Raw genomic sequence first — 24,337 nt, 5'->3', positions numbered from 1 at the left:
ACTCCAACAGCACACTGTTGAATAGTGTGACAGAAATGTTTACACTGTCGAGAGGCTTCAGTCTTATTGATTCACGGCCGAACCCTTTACAGCACAGCGGAGCATCGATCTCAGTTTGTTGCTCAGCCACATGAAGACCATCAACCGGACTGGACTGAACGTCAGTAGATGCTGAAACTTTAATATTCCCAATAATCCACTCACTCCGGGGCTTCACCCATTTATGGACAGCATTCTCTTTCCCCCCTCAGTGTACCCTCTTGGATACAGTGTTTTGAATTCCCCCAGTGGGCTGGCTCGGCCCACTCTGTCTTGGATTGTGTAAACTCTGTGTTTTTTTTCCCACACAGATAGAACAAACATCTGACCATCAGTCGGGCCTTCCTGGCAGAGCGCTTCATCTCCATTCAGTTTGGGAAGAGAAACCAGTGTCATTTCTCTCGTCTGAGTTTCCATCTGAACCAGTGTGAACCCGGCACAGTGAGGCGCAGCACCATGCAGCACCATGCAGCACCATGCAGCACTATGCAGCACCATGCAGCACCATGCAGCCTCTAATAACACCACTCTTCGTCTGCCTTGAAACCTACCTGGATGCTATTATTTTACAGACTCGCTCTCTGCAAGCCAAGAACTAAAGCAGACATATTAACTCAGCACAGCCGTCACATGAGCCACACCTGCTCTAATCCAGACAATCTGTGCGTATTACTTCAAAATTAAAGAGCCACTCGTCTTTCCTGACTTCATCTTCTGTCTCTGTGATGCAGATCCGCCACGAACTTTGAGATTCACACAGGTTGTCTGGTTGTCACAGGTTGTCTGCGTCTAGGTCCTTAATTCTGCAGTCACACATGCATTCCTTTCCCACATGTGAGTGTTTTTCATCCATTACGTGCCTGATAGTGACTCCTACCAGTGATACAATCAAGTGATCCTCACATCTGGGCTGCATTTCTTGCAGCCAGCCACACAGGAGAACGTCAGGTCAGTCTGGGTCTCATTAAGATGCTTTTATACTTTATTTTCAAGAAACCTGGCAGGGATGAAGGATGCTGATGCTGGGTGTAACGTGGAAAACAATATTATTAGCTGCACAGTGTGTCCAACAGGCGGGGGCGCTAATTTATATTTTATGGTTTATTTTCTACTAAAAGATCAAGAGGACCACACCTCTTGAATTTTATATCACATAAAATTAAGGTAATCTTGAATGGATTTTATATAGCAGTGTCCCACATTATTCCCATCTGTGGTAAACAGACTCTAACCAAAAAGGAATTAATACTGTCTGATGACTTTTTTCTCTTCTTCATTACAGAAATGACCTCAAAGAGTCAAAATAATGTAACACAATGTGGTTAATTATCAGAGTATGGACAAGATAGGACTGCAAGATCAAATCATGCAGCTCAAAAGTATTCATAACCCACACGCCTGGACTAAACTTTATTATATTTTGTTTAGGTTTTATGAACAAGACCAGCACAAAGCAGACAGAAGAAAAAAGATACTTAACGTTCAATGTATTTTGTTTACATAAATAAACAGTGTGGTTGTATTTGACCCATTTTACTCTATCCCTAAATAAATTCCTCTGCAGCTCTCAAAAGTCATCTAATTACTGGGGACAACCTATGTGTAATTTAAGCTTGAATCCAGCCGTTCTCTGAAGGCCTTTGAGGTTTATTACAGAACAATAAAATTAAACGGCATCATCTAAACCAAGGAACATTGCAAAAAGGTCAGAAAAAGTTGCGGAGACGTTTGAAGTGTACCAGCATCTAAATGAGGATTGTTCTAAGGATGGAAAAACTTACTGAATCTTGATCGTTAATTTAAACTGTCACAGTTCTGGTAAAGAGAGTCGTAATGAGAGAAGCACTCAAGAGTCTGGAGGAGCAGCAGAGATTCACGTCAAGATGTGGGGCGAATTTGCAAAGGGAAGAGAAAAGGATGAATTTTTTACAAACAAAAATGTGAAAAGTGTGATGTGCATTTTTACTCAGCCTTAACTTTGACTATGCCACTCAGTGACAGTGACTCTAAACACACGAGCATAGCTGCAGAGAACTGGGTTTGATTAAACCATTTATGTCTGCGAGTGTATTTTAGACATAATTTTAGTTTTACTACAATTTATTTTCTTTTGAAACTCAAGATAAAATTTAATTGACAGTTTCTGTATGATTTTAATCATAATTAACCCAAAATGTTCATGTATATATATATATACATATAAAAAAAGGCTCTTTAAATTGTAATAAATAAAATAACATATTCTCAACTTGAGAGAATATTTGAATACAACGACATCAGACTTGTGTTAACATACATTTTTTATGGATGTTTTCCACTACGTCTGTAGGTGTTGTTTGTGTTAAGAGAACTATAAATGACCCTGACTTTATTATGTCCAGCAGACTGTCTTCATCTCTATGGAAACCTTTTTAAGAGACAGAGTGCAGTCCAGCACTCGCCAAATGAACAGGATGAGTCAGAGGAAATAAACAAATCTGATTTTAGAGTAAGTCTGTTAAACACTGTGCACACTGCCTTTCAAATCTCCCCAGTAGGTCAAGACCTCTAAATTTATGGGTGCGGATCCAGATGAGCAGCACATTAAAGTTGAAGAGGAGGAATAGAAGAATATGTGACTAAAAGCTTGAGCTAAATTTTTCCACATTTTCGGTGGATTCGTTTTTAGTGTATGTCATAACTTAAGATAACTTTCGTCTAACGCATCAGCTGGCAACTATTAAGTTTTTAGAAAATTCGTCACAAAGTTGGAAAAATAGATGTGATTAGAATAACAGCTAACCAGGTGATGTTGTGCACGGCTCTGTTTCATTTTAATTCGTAAACTTAGACGTTGAATGAAGTGTTGAGTGTCAGTGAGGGAAACCAAATACTTCACATTTAAGTTCCATTCATTTACTGCCATCTAGCGGCTGGTGTGAAAATTACACGCTTAACAAAGAGTGCAGAGGAAAAATATTATATTTACAAAAATATAAAATGGATAATAAAATGAGACGGAGAATAACACATTGACTGACTGTGCAAAGTTACATTTGAAAATAATTCAGAAGAATCCATTAAAATCTCCATATAACACTCCAAGTTTTGTTGAATAATCTGTTTACATTTTTTCTTCTAACTGCAGCTTCAAATATAGAATGAGATAACTGGTTAAGTAAGTTAAATAAGATGATGCTTAGTCATTGTAAAATGTTACATTATTAAATCTGGAAGACAAAAGGAACTAAATATTCTGCTATTTTTGGTGGAAATGCATGTTGCACTTATTTAAAATCAATCCTGTGTGCTGGTATTTGGGGGGAGAAAAAATGGTTCAGAAATGAATGGCATCTGTTTTGTATAAATGTTCATACAAAACATTTTTAGAAGAACATTAGAAAACAACTGGTGTTGTTTTCTAATGTTCCTATGGAACAAAACAAATTTGTTTCACATGTGTCTTTGAAATAAAGAACTGATCTTAAATCATTAAAACACAGCAAAACATAAAAAAAGAAGGAATTTCCTGTGTGTGTATGCAACATAGCTCGATGTGTTAATGCTGCAATCGGCTGATTATGTGAATTCAAAAAGTATTTTAAAACTTTACTAGGCCTTCACTTCAATAAACAAAATTCCAGGATTTCTGCTGTAAAAAGAAATGTAAAAGTGCAATTTTTATGGTTAAAAGTTTTTTGTTTGTTTTTAGTTTATTGTTTTTGTTGTTATTGTGAAGTTCCTTAATAGTTTATGTATTAAGATTGTTGCAAAAGTGGATCCTATTTGGCTTGGAGTTTGATCACCTCCTCTTGTGAATGTTTACTAAGAAGTAGAAGTTTATCCATGCCCTTACCATCAAAACATTAAAGTCCTTATTAATTGACATTAATCGATTTAGTTAATTGACAGTTAGACAATCAACTGTTCAATAGTTAACCTTTTACAGTGAACTTTTTTGACTTTATTTGCTATGCAAATTTCTCTCCATTTAACCAAATCCGCCCCAGTTAACTTCTCTGAATATAGAGGACCAAAAATATCTCCAGAAGGTAAAGTAATCCTCTATAGACACGTCCTAATACATTTTTTGGAACATGTTGTTTGAGTGCCATCCACCCAGCATAGTATATTAGATGTAATATAGAGATATTATATATTTCCCAGGGACTTAGTGCCATTTTATATCACAATCAAGAAGCTACGTTACCTTCAGTTCTTATAAAAGTGTATAATATGTATCAAACATAACTTAAAAGAAATTTCACTTCATAATTTGAAGCCTGGAAATTGGCCTATGACTCTAAGAAGCTCACGTTTTTCCAGCACTCAACCTTCAGCACAACATCACAACATTTCTCCATTATGCCATTTACAACCGTTCCTGGCCGTTCATATGTGAAAGGCAACGCTCACATATGATATGCTCAGCAGATGAGCAGTACTCCCAAGCGTTTGCTGATTGCTGCTGTCTCTAGTCTGGAGGAGCAGAGTGGGTAAGGCTTGGGAGATGGATACTTCGTGAGATGGAAGGTCAGCTGGAGACTGCAGTTCCAAGAAGTAGCTTTATTTTTGATGAAGGAATATAAAGTCTGAAAAGTCGATTTTGCATAATAACCACCCTTTAAACAATTACTACAATATTTGCCTCCCAGTCATTTTAATAAAGTGACTTATTCTTATACAGAATCTCCCCATTGCTCCATGTGAGGTTAAAGAAAAGTTCAGCAGTTTTCTAAGCCAGGGGATCTTGTTAATGAAACCTGGATAATTTAATAGTTTATAATCACATTTCAATATAAAACAAATTTGAGTCCACCCACCAGATTAAAAATATGTTTGGGGAACTCCTCCCATCCCCTATCCACCCATCTTTTCTCTTTTTGTACGTCTTACGTAACAGGCTAAGCCCCGCCCTCGGCCTGTCTCTCGCGCACCAGTTACGTCTGACCGTAAAAAATAGAAACTTCCAAGATGGCCGAGTCCGTGGACTCCATGCATTTCGCTGCGAACAGCAAAACAAATTCCCCGAATCCCCTACTGGCCAAACGACCGCCCGAGAGCCGTCCGCAGTCTTCCAGCGACATTTTCCCACCCACCCCGAAGAAGGTCAGGGTGGAGGAGAAGGGCCTGAAGCACAGGAAGCTGAACGGAGAGGCGTGCGCAGGGGAAAAACACAACGGGAAGCAGAGTTGTGGAAGCCCTGCGAAATGGAGTTTCGGCCCGGCCAAGGCGAGCCACTCCACCGCCTCCGCGATGCCAACTACCCCTGTCCGGAAAATCTTCAAAATCAGCAACTTCCTGGCGTCGCCTCCCAAAGTGAAGAAGGCGAAGGAGAAGCGGCGCAAGGAGAAGGAGAGGAGCAGCGAAGCCCCGCGGAGCTCCGCCGCCGCCGTGGAGAGAGTGAGCCCCGCTAGCTGCCATACAAAGACGGAGAACGGCGACGTGAAAACGCTGCAGAGAGGTAGGACACCGCGGCGCCGCCAGGCTGCTCCCCACCACACCACACAGTGTGCTGCTGCTTTACAGCGAAATAAACCCAGTTTACCCACGAATCCATCCAAGGAATGTTTTGTTGAGTTATTTGACATTTTGCCGCACATCAGGCCTCTGTTTTTATTAGGCCCATATGGTGTGTGGATACACGTGGAAATGTTTCTCGTTGAATTATTTGGCACAGTTGGGACACAACAGTGTTTCAGTTCACCTTTTCATCTCCCCAGATCACAGCGTGAAAGAAAAAGACAGGCAGAAGAAGAAGGAAAAGAACAAGGAGTGGAAAAAACACAAACTACCACCTGTGCATGACATTGTGAGAGAAAACGGAGAGGTGATGTCCCCCCAGAAAGGTAGGAATTTATTCAGAATATGAAATAACTTTATCAGGCAGAGATAATGGTGCTCTTTAAATTGTCTTAGGAATTTAAGTCAGTTTAAAGCAGGTTTGGTTCTAGTTGTTTTGACATCTTATGCAAAATTATATTGGAGGTTAAGACAAACACTTGACCTCAAGTGTAACAGCTGTACATTTTGAAGTCATAATGGATCAAAATCATAATTCACAGTACTGTGCATTTGGTGTGAACAACTCTTGTTTTGATCACAGAGTCTAAAGAAGTGCTCAGCGTTGGTTCAGAGGAAGAGCTGCTGCTTAAGAAACTCAAGAAAAAGAAGAAAAAGAAGCACAAAGACAGCGAGTGGGTGAAGGAGAGGCACAGCCGGCCCAAAATGTACCACCGATCCTGCCAGACTGTGTGCTCAGGGGTGACTCTAGGTCTGCCGGAGTTCCTCGGACGGATCAACGGGGACAGCAGCAGCAGTGGTCTAATCCACAGCACTACACTACCACAACACTTCCAGGATCCTGCTGCTGCTGCTGATTCTGCCGCCATGTCCTCCATGGTCAGGGACAGGCTCAGCTACGGCTGCACTGCCACGGCGGGCCTTCCCGGGCTGGAGTTCAGCCATCTGATCCACATCGAGCAGCAGGCCAACGGAGGTGCCTCTGTGGTGCACGCCTACACCGAGGAGCTGTCCGGTCTGTCTCCAGCAGAGATGCAGCGCTTTGCAGAGGAGTTTGTGAGCCTGTCGTTCAGCGAGGATGGAGCTCAGGCCGCACGCTTTGTGATGGGAATCATTCACGGAGCGGCTTCCTACCTCCCAGACTTCCTGGACTACTTCTCCTACAAGTTTCCCAATGCAACAGTGAAGATGGAAGTGCTCGGAAAGAAGGACATCGAGACGACAACCATGGCTACCTTTCACTCTCAGGTGAGGATGGGTTTCTGAACTGCATCAGATAAAGACCGGGATGTTTTGCCACTTCAAAGTCTCTTGGTAGTTTGTGAGCGGCTCAGTTGTCACATCCTGAAACGACACGCCTCATAGTTTGTGTCCAGACTTGGTGGATCCTTTCAAGCTGCGCCGCAACATCTCCAGTCTTTTCTTGTGTTCAAACCGTGTCAGTTTTCAGGTAGTCTTGTAAGGCTAAAAGCTCTGATGTTGTGTGGTTTAAAAAAGTCGTGAAAGAGACGGTCCATATCTGGATGACTGTGTTAACGTAGGAATGTTTGTGGTAGCTTTTCTTTTTGTCCATAAAAAGCTGTGACTTTTCCATTTATTTATCGATGTCACTGTTAAGCTACTGTCAGATAGTTTGTGTCTTGCTATTGAAAGCTTGTTGGAGGTCTAAATGTGAGAAAATGAAGGCGATTTTGAAGAACATCAAGTCCTGTCAGATTTTTAAGGTGTGTGCGTCACATTTTGTGTGGTCATCTTCTTAATAACGCACGTATCATGGAGTCAAGGGCACGGAGTTCAGTGTCCTGCTGCATCTTGATGGGGATTCGTCAGCTTTGGTGTTCACCAGTATTTTGTTGTGTTTTTACCAATCAACTGAACAGCTGGGAAGGAAATGTCAGTGCTGCTTGACTACAGACAAGAGGTCAGATACTTAACCTGAATTCAGCTGAAAGACGGTCAGTTCCAGTTTCAAGCATTCAGCATGCCGAGTTGGATCAGTCTTCTTCAGCGCAGACAGGATCTTCAGTGTCACATAAGATTAATAAACGTTCTTATATAGTCATAACAGACTAAGCAACGCATCAATCAATTGTATGATAAATTAAAATGAGCTTGTTACTTTCTATTTTGACAACAGTCGGTAAAGAGATGCTCGCCTTTCATTTTGAAAAATGCTGCAAACGTTTTAACACCTTGTAAGAAGTACTTAGTTTTCCCCTTTTTAATTTTTTGTTTTACAAAAGTCCTATCTGGCACATTTGCCCTTTTCCCTTGTTTCAGTGAAATGGTTATTTTTTTAAATGTAATTTTGGTTACGGAGACTTCAAAATCTGTTTTAATTATTATTGTTTTGTTGATTTATTTTGGATATTCTAAATGTTTTCCAGTTGCAGTGTTAAATGTTCTTTGACTTTTGAGAGGATCCACATACATTAATGTATCATTAATAATATTATACTACCTGAAAGTGGTCCCAAAATGACAATATTATTGCTGCCAGAATAATCTTCAGGACAATTTATCATCCAGATAAATTGGTTGATATGACAGGCCTAATGCTGCAGTATTGTTGCAGTTATATAAATGTTGCAGCCACATAAAACAGTCCCAATTATTAGTTAGACTTAGCTGGTGATCACTTTGGCTAACCAGTGCTAAATATATGGAGAGGCAAAGCAGCGATTAAATAAGATTTTTCTCTTACGTCACTGAAATGTAAGGAAGATATGCAGTAGTTTAATACTGAGATGTTAAATACTTATTTAATTATTTAACATCTCAGTTTGATATCAGAAATTTGGAGTTTAAAAAGTATTTTTGTGTCACTATTGAAAACTTTTTGATTATGTTGAAGTTGTCAAAGATTAAAATGTGAAAATACCTGAAGAGTCAGTGGGAGGGATGCTCTGCAGCGATTGGTGGCTCTATTTGGGGCGTGCTCTATGATTGGTTGTTTTTGTGCTGCGATTTGCTGGGTGTTTTCTTTGGCTGTCAGCTGGAGACGGAGTTTATCTCTTCCATGGAAAGTTCACCAGTCAGAGAAAACATGCAGGCTGATCGGTGATTATTATGTTATTAATCGCTGACATTTTCAATGAGCAATAATGGAATGTGAACCACCAAAATCCCAACTAACAACCTGGATTAAGAGATGCACAGAGAGATTTTGTCTATACCTGTTTTATCTGACTCTGATTTCTCTAAGTTTAAAATAAATGAGAACCCTCAAAATATTTTTAGAAAATGTTAATTTAACCAGCTTTCCTCCAAATTATTCACAACAATACAGACACATCTCAAATGATAATATAATGGACAATAAGTATGAATTTTACAAAATGGAAAATAATTTTTTGCACATTTTGTTGAAAAAAAAGAAGCATTTCTTAAACTTGTTTGCACTCTTCTGAATAATCAGTGCAAAAATCTTCAATCTTATGTGTTTCCGCTGGTATTTTTAGGATTTAAATTTAGTGATGAGCTCCAAGCTTTGCAGTAGGAAGTCTTCCCTGATTCTGTATCTCTGTTACGACCGGGCCGCTCCAAAACATAAACATTACACCCAGCCAGAAGAAACACGTTGGTAAAATCAAAACATTTCTTTCAATCTAAGCCTGCTTGGTGTATGAATAATTTTAGAGCTGTTTCACTGAAAAATGAAACGATTTACTCCTACAGTTGACCAGGTGACAGTGCTGTTCCGGTCACATCACTGTAAATCTACTGTGTTTTAAAATCCTCAAGAGTTTGGGGAATTAATATTTGCATAAATAAATCCACCCAACGAATGAAGCATAACTCCTTTCTCTATTATTTGCACACAAGATCCATTCACGAAACCAGACTTTTACATTTAATGTGATGGTATGCAATTAAGCAGCTTCTTTAAAGAGACTGTGTTGCTATTAAAAGGGATTTTACTAAAAAGATCAATGTTATTCCAGCAGCTTGGCAACATGGGACGTTTTAAACTCCCTTTCACAGCTTATATTATTGATTAGCGCAATTATCAGTCTGTGCATGTTTTCTATGTAGAGGAAAGCTGCCAACATTTCCTAATCCAGCATTTTCTGATTAAAATTAAATTACTAACTTAATTTTATTGAACAAAGTATCTGTGCTGTAATGTCTTTTGTCTTCCTGTTGCTTAGAGAGTGATAATTTAATAAGTAATTTCCTGAATGAACCGACACTCATACTTCCCTGTTCTTCCTTGGACTTAATTTGAAGATATCTCACTAATTCAGAACATGTTTAACTTTGACTCCTCTTTCTTCAGTGACTTCCACACTGAAGACTGTTGCCTGCATGGACTGCATATGACTTACATAGGACTTTCATTAGCTTCTGACTGACCAGTCTTTAATCTGGAGCAATCAAAACTGGCTGCTTTTTGAAGTACTAGCAGGATTTTAGCATATTTTGCAGAGTTACTCACTTCATTCATAATTTAGAACCATTTTTTTGTCTAAGTTTAACATTTAGCTGGCTGCTCTTTAATGTTACCCAGTTTGTCTGTTTAACCTGTTATCATTATTTTAGATTTATTGGTCTAGGTTGAATGTGGCAGCGCCTCACAATGAGCTGCAGGGGGCTTTACAACTTTCATGTTAAGGTTTTGGGTCGGTTCTGTTCTTGACTCAGGTTGGGTGGTCTTGACTAAACAACCACTAATTATATGTGGAGCCTGTAACATTTCAAGGTAGAGGATTCTCACTTCTGACAATGTTTGAGGATGATGATAAAGGCCATAGAGGGACGAGAAAGAGAGGAGCAAACCTACCTGGGTTGAGAGGAGCAAACCTACCTGGGTTGCAGATTGCCTCGTTGGGTGACAAATGGTGCTCAGCCACTAAAAATGGAAGCTCGAGTTTGTCACATGCTTTGAGTTTAAGCCTCGTTTCAACACGCTTCAGCAAGTTAAACAAACGGATTTAGGTCACGGAAAGATTTCATACATCTATGCCAAACTCTCTTAGCTGTGAGAACAAATATTTCAAGACGCTGAAAATATCTGCACAATATTTCAAACTGCAATTATGATGATGCTATCAGGGTTTGGAATATACAATGTAGATGGGGTTAAGCTGTGATGTTTTAGGAGCTTTGCTTAATGTTTAACAATAATAACTGTAGTGTGACGTTTCCCTGCAGTGGTGAAGTCCCACTTTCATATTCACAGAATATGCAGTGAATGTGTTGAGATTTCACAATTTATCCGTTTGCTTTTTATTGACTAATTTTTCACTTGCTGATGCAAACTGCAGATGTACAGTTTTGCAGATTAGCATATAGTGAAGCAGCAGCTCTAAAAGCCTCTTTAGTTAAGTGACTGAATTAATTCATGGCAGCTCTCAGACTCGCGCATTGTATCCGTTTCTACTGCACACACACAGTAGTTATGGACTCAGGATTGCACTGGTTGACTTAATAGAGAGGTGTGCTGCAGAGGCAGGCGGTCTTTAGCGCTCACCGCCTCGGAGCTTTGCAGGCGACGTGACGATTGAATGTGTTTGACTGCTTTATTCAGGCTGTTTCTGTTCATTGGTTGACATGGAAGTAACAAGAAGGTAAGAGCAAAGCATTTCCTGAGCCAAAATTAGTAGTGTTTCCTTTTCTCAAGTTGTATGATTTTTATTTTGGATGCTTTGATTTATGTCACTGAATGCCACGTTTGTTCAGTTTTTTTTTTTTTTTTATCTTTTCAGGCTGCAGCAGGTTCACTCTCATTGCAAAGAGCGTTTCTGCACTTTTTGTTGTGTTTATCGCTTTGCTTTATAATTGACCTCAGGGTAAAAATCATTTAGCTGTTGCTCAACTCTGGCTGGGTCTGTCGTTCAACCTCTTTGATTTGTACTACATTTCTGCTTTCCAGTGTTAATGTTCTCTGAGGCAGATTAACCGCATTGAAACAATAATCTTGTGTGACATAAGACTGTTCAGTTCTTGTTTTTGTTTGATGAGACGGCAAAAGTGAAACTATGGAAGAGATAGTTGAGTGCAAACATTTTTTTCTTGGTTAATTTTAACTTTCAAACTTCAGATCAAGACTGACTCACAGTATAAAGTGAAACACAACAGGTTAGACTCAATCCAGCTAATGTTTTACTAGAAGTTAGTTTTCTTTCAGTGCAGAAACGCTGCACAATTAAATTAAGTATTAAGTTTGACAGCTGGTCACTGTCAAACAATACTGCTGAGAAAAATAAAAACATTTTGTGCTGCAGGAAAATTAAAATCAAAGGATTGTCCTTAAAAAACAAACAAATTAATGACATTATTATTGTCCTTATTTGTGCAAAGCCCATAAAACAGATGGCGAGCCAGCAGCCATGTCTTCAGTTGTTATGGAAGTGTTGTGCATATAAAATTTAACTTAATAATTTGACACCTTGAAATTTAACCGATCTCTTTAAGAAGCTCCTGCCGCTTCCAGCACATCGTCACAACAATTAAGCTGCTTACAGCGGCTCTTACCAGCGTTTCACTGAGTAGTGATGAGCTCAGCAGACTCTATTCCACCAGGTGTTTGCTGATTGCTGCGGCTGCTAGTCTGTAGGAGTTTGCAGGGTAGGTGAGGTTGGCTCGGAGACTGCAGCTCAAAAAGTGATATGTGAAAAACGTGGCACTAAAAACGTTTAGTGGCCCAGAGCAGGTTGCCACTGGAGAGTAAAGGATTTCTCAAGCCTGAAAGAGTCACAGCAACACTTCAGGTATGTTTTTGATGATGGAATAACATCAGAACATGATGTAAATCGCAAAAAAGTCCATTTTACACAATACCCCACCTTTTAAGTAGCAAACCAGTGAACAAGATGTGCTTTAGTGGAAGTGCTTTGGATTCAGATGTGAAACACGTTATTGGAAACAGAAGCGGCTCCATTTAAAAAGTTCATCATAAAATAACCAGAAGCACAAGTTTGTGGTTTTGATTATACTTCTGCCATCAAAAAATAAAAAAAATCAATAAAAATGATAAAATATAAGTCAAGCAGTTAGCAGGATGGGAACACAACACTTTACTGTATCTATTATGCTTCTTCTTATTAATAGTCTTGTAGTTAAATTCTATAAAACTAAAAATACAACAAGAATAATTCCGATCATGTTCATCAGAAACATCAGGTCTGGTTCATGTTGGCCGTCAGTGTCGCCAGCAGAGCCGCCTGCTGTCTCCACTTCTCACCGGCTGCATTCACATTCAGATCAGGTAGCTGCAATCTTTTCAATTACGATGTAATTTACTGTTCACTTAAAACCAAATCAGACGGTGCGACGTGTCAATGTCATGTCTGAACAGGCCAGCGTCAACGTAAACGCACATCGCCCAAGCAGCCACCTTCTCCTGACGCCGCGCCGCGCCACGAGAGCAGCGGCGTCCCTCCCGGATGTTTTCTCCTCCAAGATAAAAAACGCAATCGATTAAAAACAAAAAACAAAAAGCAGCATCCAAACCCCCGGGTGTTTTCCTTAGAGAAAACATTCCGCTCTGCTTTTATGACAATTTCTGCAGCAACAGCGGAAGAAAGCACAGCTGTGAGTTCGGAGGCAGTGCTCTGCATCTGTCCTGTCTGCTCTGGTTCTGGACGAGCTCTGCACCGAACGCCTCGGGCCGAGCCTTAGCTTCTGCTTATGTGTTAGTGAACACGGCCAAACCGGACACAGAGGTCCAGACCGGGCCAGGAAGTGTGGCTGCATGCAACAAGTTGGACCAATGTGAAGATATTAGACGTTTTAAATATAACTTTATGATTTTTAGTCAACGATGATTCACTGACACGAATACTTTCACTCAGATATTGCACGCTATAGAGCCATTTCACTTTTAATATATCTAAATAATTGCTGACGGAGCTATTTTTAAATATTTGGATTGTATTTTTTTAATCCAAGAAGTTTATTTATTAACATTTAACCATATTTAAACATTTCTGATCATTCATTCAATTTCCTAACTTTTATCTCCATATACTGCACATATCCATACTTGTGTTGTTTTGTTTTTGCCTTTCTCTAAATGGTTGAAGAAAGTAAAATTAGTGTATTAATTATTGCTGTGGAACAATTTAAAAGAACACATAAAATTATCAGTTTATCTGATTGAACTTTTTATATGTCTGAGTAAATTGAACTTTGTTCTTTTATTCTATGAACTACTGACATGTCTCTGAAATTCCAAGTATAAATGTAAACAATGCAAAGATAAACAAATTTATATGAATTTAGAAACAACAATGCTAATGTTTTAACCCAGGACCGGTTCAGAAATCAATATTTGGTGGAATGACCAGGAGATTTTCTCAATGTTTTCCAGAGTTTTACGTTATACAGGATATACTGGACTTAAATATAATATTGTTATAATAAAACTGATTATAAAACTATTTATTAAATATATTTAAGTAACTCATTGTGTGTCACAGCAGTCTTGGCCCCACAAGCACAAATACTTCTCTAGAAAACATTCACCTTTGAAATGCGCTGCTTTGGGACATAAAGAAGAGTGATTTGCGTCAATAAACTGCTCTGTATTTGATCATATTTTCAAATTTATTGATATTTATCGATGCTTTCAATGAACAAAATAGTAAAACTGACAAAACAGTTTTTTTTAAAGCATCATTAATTATAATTTATCATTACAGCTATACAGAATATGTATATAAATATAACGATGATGGCTGCTGTCAGCCTTGAACTTCACCTGTGGAGCTAAATACTTTGTTCTTGTTTTAGAATTAGAGATGTAGATTTGAAGCTGTCTGAATGATTTTCTATTCCTCCATCACATTTCTCTGAGTCCCAGCAGCTTGGCTTTTGTTTGCTTTGCTCCTGACATTTCCATTTCTCAATAAGAGCTGAAGGTTGAGGTTTTCTGAGTGCACAGTTAAGAGCAAACGGTGAAAAGGCCGCCTGCCGTGTTTGTCTCGCTGTGGAAATGTGCCGTGATGTGAGCTGGGGCCTGATTTGTGTCCCCTCCTCCAGGTGAAGAGGACGTATTCCCGGGGAACGTATCGTGCCGGCGCCATGCGGCAGATCAGTCTGGTCGGAGCCGTGGACGAAGAGGTCGGCGACTACTTCCCAGAGTTCCTCAGCATGCTGGAGGACTCTCCTTTCCTGGTGGTCAGTGCGCTCTCATAGCTGCAAAATGTCCGCACCGGCGGCGTGTCAACATCTGTTCGACCTTCCTCTGTGGGTGTTCTTGAGTTATGCAACCTGAAGTTTCCCGCCCTGTGTTTGTGCAGCGAACTCTGCCGTGGGGAACCTTCTCCAGTCTGCGGCTGCAGAGCCCGACGGAGAGCGACGACGGCCCCATCATGTGGGTCCGACCCGGGGAACAGATGATCCCCATGGCGGACATGCCAAAGTCCCCCTTCAAAAGGAAAAGGTGAATTTCTATTCCTTCACCACATTCTCATGTCAGGCCTGCTGCACTGTAAAAAGCAGAATGTCTCATGATTTAGATGACTGTGACGCTTACTTGCTTTAGGCCGTTTTGCATGTAACTCTGTCCGGTTTTATATGACTGGACGGAAAACAGTGAAATTAAAGTCACTCAACATTCAAGAATCCCAGCTAGAAACTAACAAATTTCATCATTTATTGTAACTATTTTGTTAAATGAGTTACTTTTAATAATACAAATCTTGTACTTCAGGGATGCTGGAACATTATGTAACATTTATGTAACAAATTTATGAACTGGAGAGTATTCATGAACCAAAGAATTAAAACATTTTTCTCAAAACTAAAATCACAAAACGTTTTAGTCAGAATGCTTTTTCCTGCCTGACAGTAAACTGAACATTAAATGTTTTAGTTAAAAAGACAAGAGTCTGATTTTTTTGTAGAAAGCAGATTTGAGATTTAGTGTTTAAGTCAATGGATAGATGTGCTTCTATCTTCTATGAAATTAAAAAAGAAAGCATAAATTTTGGTTACTAAATATACTTTGTGCTATTTCTAACGTTTTTGTCATAAGATTTTAATTCGTGGGTCACAAAACGTTTCTATCCGCATCCGTCAGAAATTTGTATCATTCTGGACCACAAATGGCCCCTGCGCCACAGGTTGGACACCTGGTGTCCTTTTGCCACAGTTAAACTAGAATTCACTGGAAACTTGGATTAAATTGCTTGATGAAAATGTGATTAATCAGAATTAATTGACTAGTTTTCAGAGGCAGTCTAGGACATAAGTGAGAAAAATGCATCAATTTCCTTCCTGTTCTTAAGCATGCAACATTTTGTTGGTCTATCATCAATAATCCCAGTGAATCACATTGAAATCAATTATTAGCACCTGAAATAAATCAGAAAAAGCTCAAGAGGTGTGAATGCTTTTACAAAGAACAAAAACCCATTTAAATACCTGTAAGAGAGTTCGCCTCCTCTGTGAACCATGACGGCTGTGAACTGGATGTGTTGCAGGTCCACCAACGAGATCAAGAACCTGCAGTACCTGCCCAGAACCAGCGAGCCCAGAGAGATGCTGTTCGAGGACCGGACCAGAGCCCACGCCGATCACATCGGTCAGGGCTTCGAGCGGCAGACCACGGCCGCCGTCGGCGTGCTGAAGGCCGTCCGCTGCGGAGAGGAGTGAGTGCAGAGGATCCGTTTCACTTCTCCAGATCCTCCCGCAGTGCATGCTGGGAGGTCTGAAGCTGCCCAGCCTGTGGTTTACTCAGGCTCGCTTTTTTTTCAAAAACCTGTTGTGTTGATCCACAGCAGCGACACTCCGCCCCGGATCACCAAAGACGTTGTGTGTTTCCACGCCGGAGATTTCCCAGACGTGGTCATGAGGCTGCAGCTGGACCTCCATGAGCCGCCGCTGTCGCAGGTGGGTCGGGCGTTTCTTTCCTCAAGCTTTCCAGCAGCGTGCGATTCGTGTAAATGCTCATTCCTTCTTCCTTTACTGCCCCACTAATTATTTCCATGCTGACAGTAAATCTGGTTTAGTGTGTGTAATATAAATTATCTGCTAAACCGCTGACTATTAACTCAACTTGCCAACAAACGAGGAGCTGCCTCGATTCTTTGTTTTTAGTCTAAAAGTGTTTTTACTGCAGACAATAGACAAATTAATGGTGAAGTAAAATGCATGTTTAGCAACCAGGAAGCCAGTTTAGAGAAAACAAATTCTGATTTAATTTGCTTTCTGTTCTTGTGGGCAGAAATTAAGTTGAATTTTTAATAAATGAGATTAGGCAGAAATTCTGTAATCTGGTGATGTTTAGAGTTTGAAACAGTCTGGAAAACATTTTAGACTGAGAATGAAAAGAATTACTCAACTTTTGTCCCAAATCCAAAAGAAAGAGGTATTTTTGTTTTTCTTCCTCCTTCCTTTCACTCATACACCCTTTCCTCATTTCTTTCCTACTTTCCTTCCCTCCTTCTCTACTTCCTCCTCCTCGACATTCGTTCAGTCCTACCTTTTGTCACTCCTTTATTCATTTCTTCCTTTCTGTTGTTCTTTTTGTGGTTATTCCCATTTCTCTCTGTCGCTTCTATCATTTCCACTCACACTTTTTTTGTATTCTTCCTTTTGTTCTTATTTCCATTCTTTCAAACTTTATTCTTGTTTTTCCTTCCTTTCTTTAATACACCCTTCTATCCTCTTACTTTCTTTTGTACTTTAGTCTTTCTATCACTCCTCGTATCCTCCCTTTTTTTCCTTATACAATCAACCAAAAATCTGAAATTTGGGGTCTGGAAATGTTTTAACATAATTAATTTAGTATTGGCAGGATTAATGCTTTGTTTTGTGTCAAAATAAAAGCTTCTAGTGAATAAACACCACCAGAAAGTCAAAAGGTGCATTAACGTCAAAGTAGGAAGAAAATGTCTGAATTAAAGAGAAAAAAAAAGAAACATTTTATCCTATTGGGTTTTGTTTTGTTTCTAAAATAAATTTGGTGAACGTAAAGAATAAATAGAGCTGGCTAAGCGCCGTGTCCTCCTGTCTCCGTGTCTCCAGTGCGTCCAGTGGATCGACGACGCCAAGCTGAACCAGCTGAGGAGGGAGGGGATCCGATACGCTCGCATCCAGCTCTACCACGACGACATCTACTTCATCCCCAGAGGAGTCGTCCACCAGTTCAAGACCGTCTCCGCAGTCTGCAGCCTGGCCTGGCACATCCGACTCAAACAGTACCATCAACAGGAGGAGAGGAAGGAGGAGGAAGAGGAGGAGAAGTGTTCACTGAGCGAAGCGTTGCGTAGAATCAGACAGGAGGACGACGTGGAGGAAGAGGGCAACAAGTGTGACTTTGGAGTGCAGACGGCGAGGAAGGTGGAGGATGAGGACATGGAGGGACGAGAGGAGTCACCGTCTCAAACGCTGACGCACCATTTCAAGGAGGAAGAGGAAGATGGCCAAGAAGAGATGAAGGAGTTGCCAGGGACACAGTCTCTGCCTTCGGTCCAAAATGAATCAGAGGAGGTTGTCTTCAGTCCCACGCTGATGGAAATTAAAGTGGAAGAGCTACAGGAGGACAGAAAGGGCGGCGCAGAGACGAATCAAAGACTCCCGGGTCAGGAGGACGCTGGACAGGACTCACCGTCCCTAAAGTCCTCACAGCAGATCAAGAAGGAAAGTGATGTGGAGGAAGAGCGGCAGCCAAAGCCAGCGCTGCCAGACAAGAATAAAGATGACACGACGAGCGCCTACAGCACACCGCAGATCAAAAAAGAGAAGGATAAAGGTAAAAGAGAACGAGACGAAAGGGAGAGGACTAAAGAAAAGAAGGAGAGGGACAGGAGTAAGGACAAGGAGAAAAAAGACAGAGGAAAAGACAGAGAGAGGGAGAAGGTCAAGACTGAAGGAGGAAGAGACGGAGGCACCCTGATCCTGACGCAGATAAAGAAAAAGGAGGATGAAGAGCGGATGAAAGAGGGAAATCGAGGCTGCCCGACCGCGCCGTCCGCTCAGAGAGACGAGAAGTGGGCCAAAGAGGCCGACTCCAAAACACAAACCCACTTCAAGAGAGACAAGGAGCACGACAAGGACAGAGGAGCGCCTCCGTCCCGGCCGGACGGAGAGGACGGCCGGGACGGAGGCTCACACAAACACAAGTCCACACATGGGAAGAAGGAGAAGAGCGGCCACAAGGAGGGCAAGGACACGAGCACGTCGGGGAAACCAGGCAGGGAGGACGGAAAGACAAACAAACACACGCAGCTGCAGGTGAAGAAGGACGGCAAGAAGGAGAAAGACGGCGGCAGAGAGGAGATCAGGAAGAAGCCTGAACACAAACCAGCACGGACGCTCTTCACGTTCGATCTCTTCAAACCCATGGAGGCTCACCAGCCGTTCGCCCTCTCCTTATCAGACAGCAGACCCAAACCTCACACCGACCCCCGAGGGTCCTGCTCCAAGCCCGGGTCGGACGCTCGGACACTTGTCCCCTCTAAAGGACCAAAAGTAAAGGACTCATTGCAGGGAAAACCTGCAATGTCGGCGGGGCTGCAGGACTCACTAAAGCAGCCTCTGAGGACACAAACGCCACAAACACAGAAAGACTTCTCGATATGAATGTCTCCACGTCTTCTGCTTTTATTGCCCTCCTTATGCCAAGGCCTTGTTAAAATATTTGACGGTTCACCCTTCCCTTAAAAGGCGACCATTACATAAATTAGACGTCGTTGCTGCGACGCAGCGAGACGAGGATGCGCTCTGCAAGGATTTTAACAGCGCCAGAGAATGAAAGCTAAGCAGCTCACTTCACTTGTTGGTCGGCAGACGTACGAAGGCTTTAACGCGATTCGCTTTGGTGACCCCTGTGCACTGCTTAGCTTCGCTCATAAAGCTCCTATTTTAGGTACTCAAGCCAATCTGAAAACAATCATCTTGCAAAGGTTTTGACGCCTGTTTCACGTTTAGTTTTTGTGTCACTAACTGAGTTGGATTTTATGGGGATTTCAAGAGAGAGGACACAAAGTAACTTAGGTTACATGATTGACCATTTTGACATCTGTTTTCTCCTTTCTCTGATGCCCTGAAATAAAATCCTGTGCAACAAATGAACTCCAGAAGTCGACTGATTAATAAATAAACCTGTAAAATATCCATCTCCCCTTAAATCAGGTCTTTTTGGAACCACATTTCAGTGCAGGTGCAGCTGTAAGCTCATTCAGAGTGAACATCGGTTTCCAAGCTGTCCAGCCAGATTTAGGGCCACACCTGGAGTCTGCAACCCTTACAACATACAGAGCTATTTGGTGCTTAAGACAGTCAAAAAAGGTAATTTACTCTAGAAATTTCTTGTCATTTTTAAAGAACCAGAATTTTGTTTAGATTGCAGCTTAATGACGAGGAAAAGTACACTAAAGTACACTAAAACTGGTACTTTAGTGTCATTCTTTGTAGAAATTCAGTGCATATATGCTGCAAGAAAATGAAATAAAAACAGTTAAAAACACTACTTATTATATTTGTGTTCAAAAACCTTAACTGGTTCCTTTTTCATTTTTACCCAAAGTTCTTTAGAGCCATTAAGAAAGTCCAAAGAGACAAAAGCAGCACCAGAGTTTCGAGTTGCAGACTCCCAGTCTACAGTCTTACCCTCATATTTAGCCATCTTGGAATCAACTGTAACCAGCTGCTGAGTCCCACACCATGATGAAGCCACCACCATGCTTCATAGAGGAGGTCATGGTCCGGATGTGTTTAAAATGTGGCTTTTTTTTGTTGTTGTTTTAACTTTCTTCAAAACTTTTTCTCTTTTGGTTCTGCTGTGTTCATAGGTCTTCATCCTGCTGTGAAGAAGCTGTATTTAAAATTAATTTACGTTACAAACTGTCCGCTAATTAGGTCTCTTCTGCCGGTAATTAGTTGTACTGGATTTTTATTTAGTGGTATCAGAATGAATCTGTGCTGATTGCAAATTAATTATGTTCATTTGATAAATACTTTGCGTCTCTGTTAGCTGAGATCCCGATGAAAACATTGAAACCTGTGGCTATAGGCTGACACAGTGTGGAAACCATTTGAAACAGTTTTGCCGGGCGCTGAGCGACGTGAACTGGGAGATGTCGGTAGGTCCTCCACTGGTCTGTAAATCGTCTTACTGTTGCTTTGGTGGGCAGGATTTTCATTGTTTATAACACTCCAAAATCAGATTCTATCAGTGGTTTTCAGACTGGACTGTTTGACACACAGGGCTGTAAATTATACTGTAAGTACCAAAACTGTACAGTCTAGATGTTATTAGCACCGGTGTGAGGAAATGTATACAGAAATTGCATATATTTTTTGTAAGACAGGTTTTATTTTCCATAGAGCTTATTTATATCATTTACTGTCTGTTTTTATTTGAAACTGATGTATGTGAAGATTTTGTTGTAAATACATTTTATTTCCTAAGATAATACTTGGTAGTGTGATTTATACTCTGATCAGAACCTCTCAATAAATGGTTCTAAATGTTGACTAAGTTACAAAGTGTCTCCTGTTTTTTCTAAGTTTTAATTTCCTGATTAGATGCTTCAGGGTGAAGCACGGCGACGTGAAGAGTTACTTTCAAACCCAAGTTAAATTGTCTTAAATTGCGCGAGTGAAACATGGAAAAGTTTGACTTGAATCGGTTCTTACAGATTCAACACTTAAACTCCTCCACCTGAGGGAGCTCTCCACTCGGCCCCGGCCGCAGGATCACATTCAGACTGAATCATTTTATGCATCTGGATAAATGTGCATAAAAGATTTTCTATTCAGTTGAGTGCATTCATTTACTCATCAGTCCATCCAGTTATTTTTAAACAAATCATTAAATCCTGTCTCGTATTTGTCATGATTAAAATAAATGGTGCAAATAAACACCTTAAATCAGTATGCGGATGTGTGCCTACCCACTTGTGTCAATAATTTATTAAATTGTTAAATTTTAGATTCATGGCTTAGACCTCAAACATGAAGACAAATTTCAGCGCTTTATAGTTTCTATTAACTATTGAAACTTCACCATGAAACAATAGAAATCTATCATTAGAGCTTTTCATAACTTAACATCTTATTGGTTGTAACCAATTATGAGCTTCACCCACTAACATAAATGAGTAAAAGTGAATTTATGCTGTCTCGCAGCACACAGCGATAAAATAGTTCAAATGATATGCTTTGTACACATGAAAACAACTATAGAGCTTTGTTTTCCATTTTAAAATAAATGGTCAATTTAGTTATATAATTATTTATATTCATACTTCATCCTCATACCAATGTTTCACTTTGCGATAATGACTTGAAAAACTTTCATATTTTTTTACTTTACAGCTGCAAACTTCAAGGATTTTAATGACAAACAAACATAAGGCACTTTTTTCTTTTACAAACAAATTTGAAAAGAGTGTCGTACATAGATAGCAACGTGCAAAAAGCAGTCGAGATATGAGGAAGTCTCAGGAGTGGCTGCAGAGATTCACGGCTCAGGTGGGAGAGTCAGAGACAAGGAAACTGATCAGAGTTATTGGGAATAAATATTTGTGACTGAATATTTCAGTAGAGACAAACCCAAAACACCGGCAGCTGCTGTTGAAATGAAAATGGCTAAAATGTTCACTCAAGTGCCCAAAAACAAACTCCACACTTTCAGTTATATTTTTTATTCTTATTTTATTCTAAGAAAAGGAATCCTATTTTTTTTTCTTTCCACTTTAAGATTCTGCATTATTCGCTCTGCTGCTCTATCACAAAACCTCCCCACGAAAGAAATTGACATTTGTGGTGATAATGTGACAACATACAGTTCAAGGTTTCTACATTTGTAAATCTGTCCTTACCAGCTGCATCCAACATGTAAATAATATTTAATCCATCCACATAATTATTGACTTTTATCACCTTGGAGAACAAAATAGCATAAAACCTCTGAAGCAGAGAAGTAAAAATAAATAAAAAATGATGCTCAGGGAGGATCTTAAAACCAGTTTAAGTCTCTTTTTTTTATTTTACTTTAAAATTGCAAAAAAGCGGCAGTGAGTAAACCTTAAAAGAGGGCTGGATTTAACTGAACAATCCCAGACATGTTGACATTGAGGTGAAGTTGTCAGATCTAAAGCAAAGTGCAATTTAGTCAGGCAATGACAATGAACTCCTACAGTGGAGAGAAAATCATACCAAAGTTTTCTCTTGTTATGGTGCTGCAGTCCCAGGTTTTAAAATAACAACTAAATAACTGTGCATCCCTCAGTTAAGAGGTGAATATCTCTAAAAATAACAATGTGTCCGTTTGTAAGGGTTTCTCCCCCGCCTGGCTCAGTCCCTCCTGTAGTGGAAAACACTGTATCCCAGTTCCAGCAGCGCTCCACCCAGCAGCACCCACAGTGGGACACACACCACGCTGACCCAGATGTCCGTCAGCTTCTCAAGCCGGGAGCACAGAGTCAGACAGAAGGCCAGCTTGAGGAGCAGGGCTGTCAGGTACCACAGCCTCCTCTTCACGCTTTTCTCCTCGTCCCTGGGGTCAAAGTCCGGCTTGCAGCGACCCGCCATCTCCACGATCTGCATGAGGATGAGGACGGTGTCAAAGGTCCAGACGGGGAGGAAGATCAGGAACCAGTTCCACTGGATTTTGGAGTCCAGCTTGAGGGCAAGCATGATGAGGAAGACCAGGGCGAAGATCCAGGAGAGGAAGACTCGCTGAGCCAGGGACATCTTCATCTAGGAAGGCGGCGACTGACCAGGCTCATCCACCGGCGGAGGCTGGAAACGAGGCCGAAGAGCGCAGCGCAGGCGGCGGAGTGATCCCAGCGCAGGAAGACAGCTAGCTCTCTGTCCGGCAGCTGGAATGAAACACAAACGATGAATAAGACATAACCAAAGTCCAGTAGCGGGTGAACAGGAAGCTACTGTAAGTCACGCAGGACTGAGCTATTCAATGTCACTCAAACAATGTGGTAGGAAGAGCGCTTACCGAGTTTACCGACACTATTTCCTGATAAATGCAGTGACTCGTTAACAAGAAAACATTTATATTTAACCGTTTCACAACAAACCAACCACGTAGCAGGGGTTAGCTTTAAGCTAAAGATACATTTCCGGTTTGTGTTTTTAACAACGTGATGCGTTTCCTGTACTCCTTTCAAAATAAAAACATACGATTTTAATTTATTTACTTTTCAGTTTCAATCAGACTACACAGAAAACACGGAAAGAAAGAAAGAAAGAAAGAAAGAAAGAAAGAAAGAAAGAAAGAAAGAAAGAAAGTAGTTGAAACCAATGACATACTTTTTTTCTCACTGTTTGAGAAAGTAAATCAGACTAAACTCTTCCGGTTGTAGGACAGGGAGGTTTAAAAAAATTTGTCAAATTTCAGAATAACTACAAAGAAAATTTTTTAATTCTTAACTGCAACTTACACAGACAAAGATTAGTGTTTGATAATGTTATAGCTTTGTTAGCTATTGAAAACTACAAACTACTGTATCCTTTCGTGACATTATAAGGAAATCAAATGAAATCATTGAATATATGAGAATGATTATGATTCTTCTTTGGGTCAAATTTCCAGATGCCTGAAAATGGTGTGTTTATTTGTTCAAACTATTATAAACAAATATGGAAATGTTCAGCCAACATACTGTACAGGAAGTAGATATGTCTGTCTGTGACAAAATGTATGCATCAACTCCAGAGGAGAATACCAAACCTGGTGTGGATGTTGACTGAAATGACCTATGATCAGATTAAACTAAAATTGAAGGGTTGTAGTGTGATGAACATTTTTAATAGAAAAATGTTTAAAACCTCTGCGACCCTTGAGATCCAACTAGGTAGATAATTAACTAAGTTAAATCAA

The 24,337-nt window shown here is 40.4% G+C and overlaps 2 protein-coding genes across 2 annotated transcripts; one reads left to right on the top strand and one right to left on the bottom strand.

Moving 5' to 3' along the window:
* The first annotated feature begins 4,987 nt into the window (after positions 1-4,987).
* Positions 4,988-20,970, top strand: LOC129363927 (lysine-specific demethylase RSBN1L-like). The gene is made up of 8 exons (XM_055036282.1): positions 4,988-5,482; positions 5,742-5,867; positions 6,125-6,789; positions 14,527-14,664; positions 14,787-14,929; positions 15,972-16,139; positions 16,269-16,380; positions 17,518-20,970. Exons 1-8 carry the CDS (start codon positions 4,993-4,995, stop codon positions 19,072-19,074), a joined length of 3,399 nt encoding a protein of 1,132 aa, XP_054892257.1. The 5' UTR covers positions 4,988-4,992; the 3' UTR covers positions 19,075-20,970.
* An 849-nt stretch (positions 20,971-21,819) lies between these two features.
* Positions 21,820-23,572, bottom strand: tmem60 (transmembrane protein 60). Its single transcript, XM_055033359.1, has 2 exons — positions 23,453-23,572; positions 21,820-23,321 (listed from the first exon to the last, which is right to left on the bottom strand). Exon 2 carries the CDS (start codon positions 23,197-23,199, stop codon positions 22,795-22,797), a length of 405 nt encoding a protein of 134 aa, XP_054889334.1. The 5' UTR covers positions 23,200-23,321; positions 23,453-23,572; the 3' UTR covers positions 21,820-22,794.
* Positions 23,573-24,337: the final 765 nt, after the last annotated feature.

The sequence above is a fragment of the Poeciliopsis prolifica genome, unplaced genomic scaffold, assembly GCF_027474105.1.
Source record: "Poeciliopsis prolifica strain line A6 unplaced genomic scaffold, Auburn_PproV2 SCAFFOLD001, whole genome shotgun sequence".
Classification (NCBI taxonomy): domain Eukaryota; kingdom Metazoa; phylum Chordata; class Actinopteri; order Cyprinodontiformes; family Poeciliidae; genus Poeciliopsis; species Poeciliopsis prolifica.
Note: the sequence above shows the minus strand (reverse complement) of the source record. Positions and strands in the feature narration are given on the sequence as shown.

What these genes read in the sequence shown, in the direction of transcription:
- LOC129363927 (XM_055036282.1), top strand. Translation starts at nt 4,993, where the DNA reads ATGGCCGAGTCCGTGGACTCCATGCATTTCGCTGCGAACAGCAAAACA. An exon ending in CGTGAAAACGCTGCAGAGAG is followed by an intron (nt 5,483 to 5,741) that starts GTAGGACACCGC and finishes TCATCTCCCCAG; the next exon opens with ATCACAGCGTGAAAGAAAAA. An exon ending in AGGACTCTCCTTTCCTGGTG is followed by an intron (nt 14,665 to 14,786) that starts GTCAGTGCGCTC and finishes GTGTTTGTGCAG; the next exon opens with CGAACTCTGCCGTGGGGAAC.
- tmem60 (XM_055033359.1), bottom strand. Translation starts at nt 23,199, where the DNA reads ATGAAGATGTCCCTGGCTCAGCGAGTCTTCCTCTCCTGGATCTTCGCC.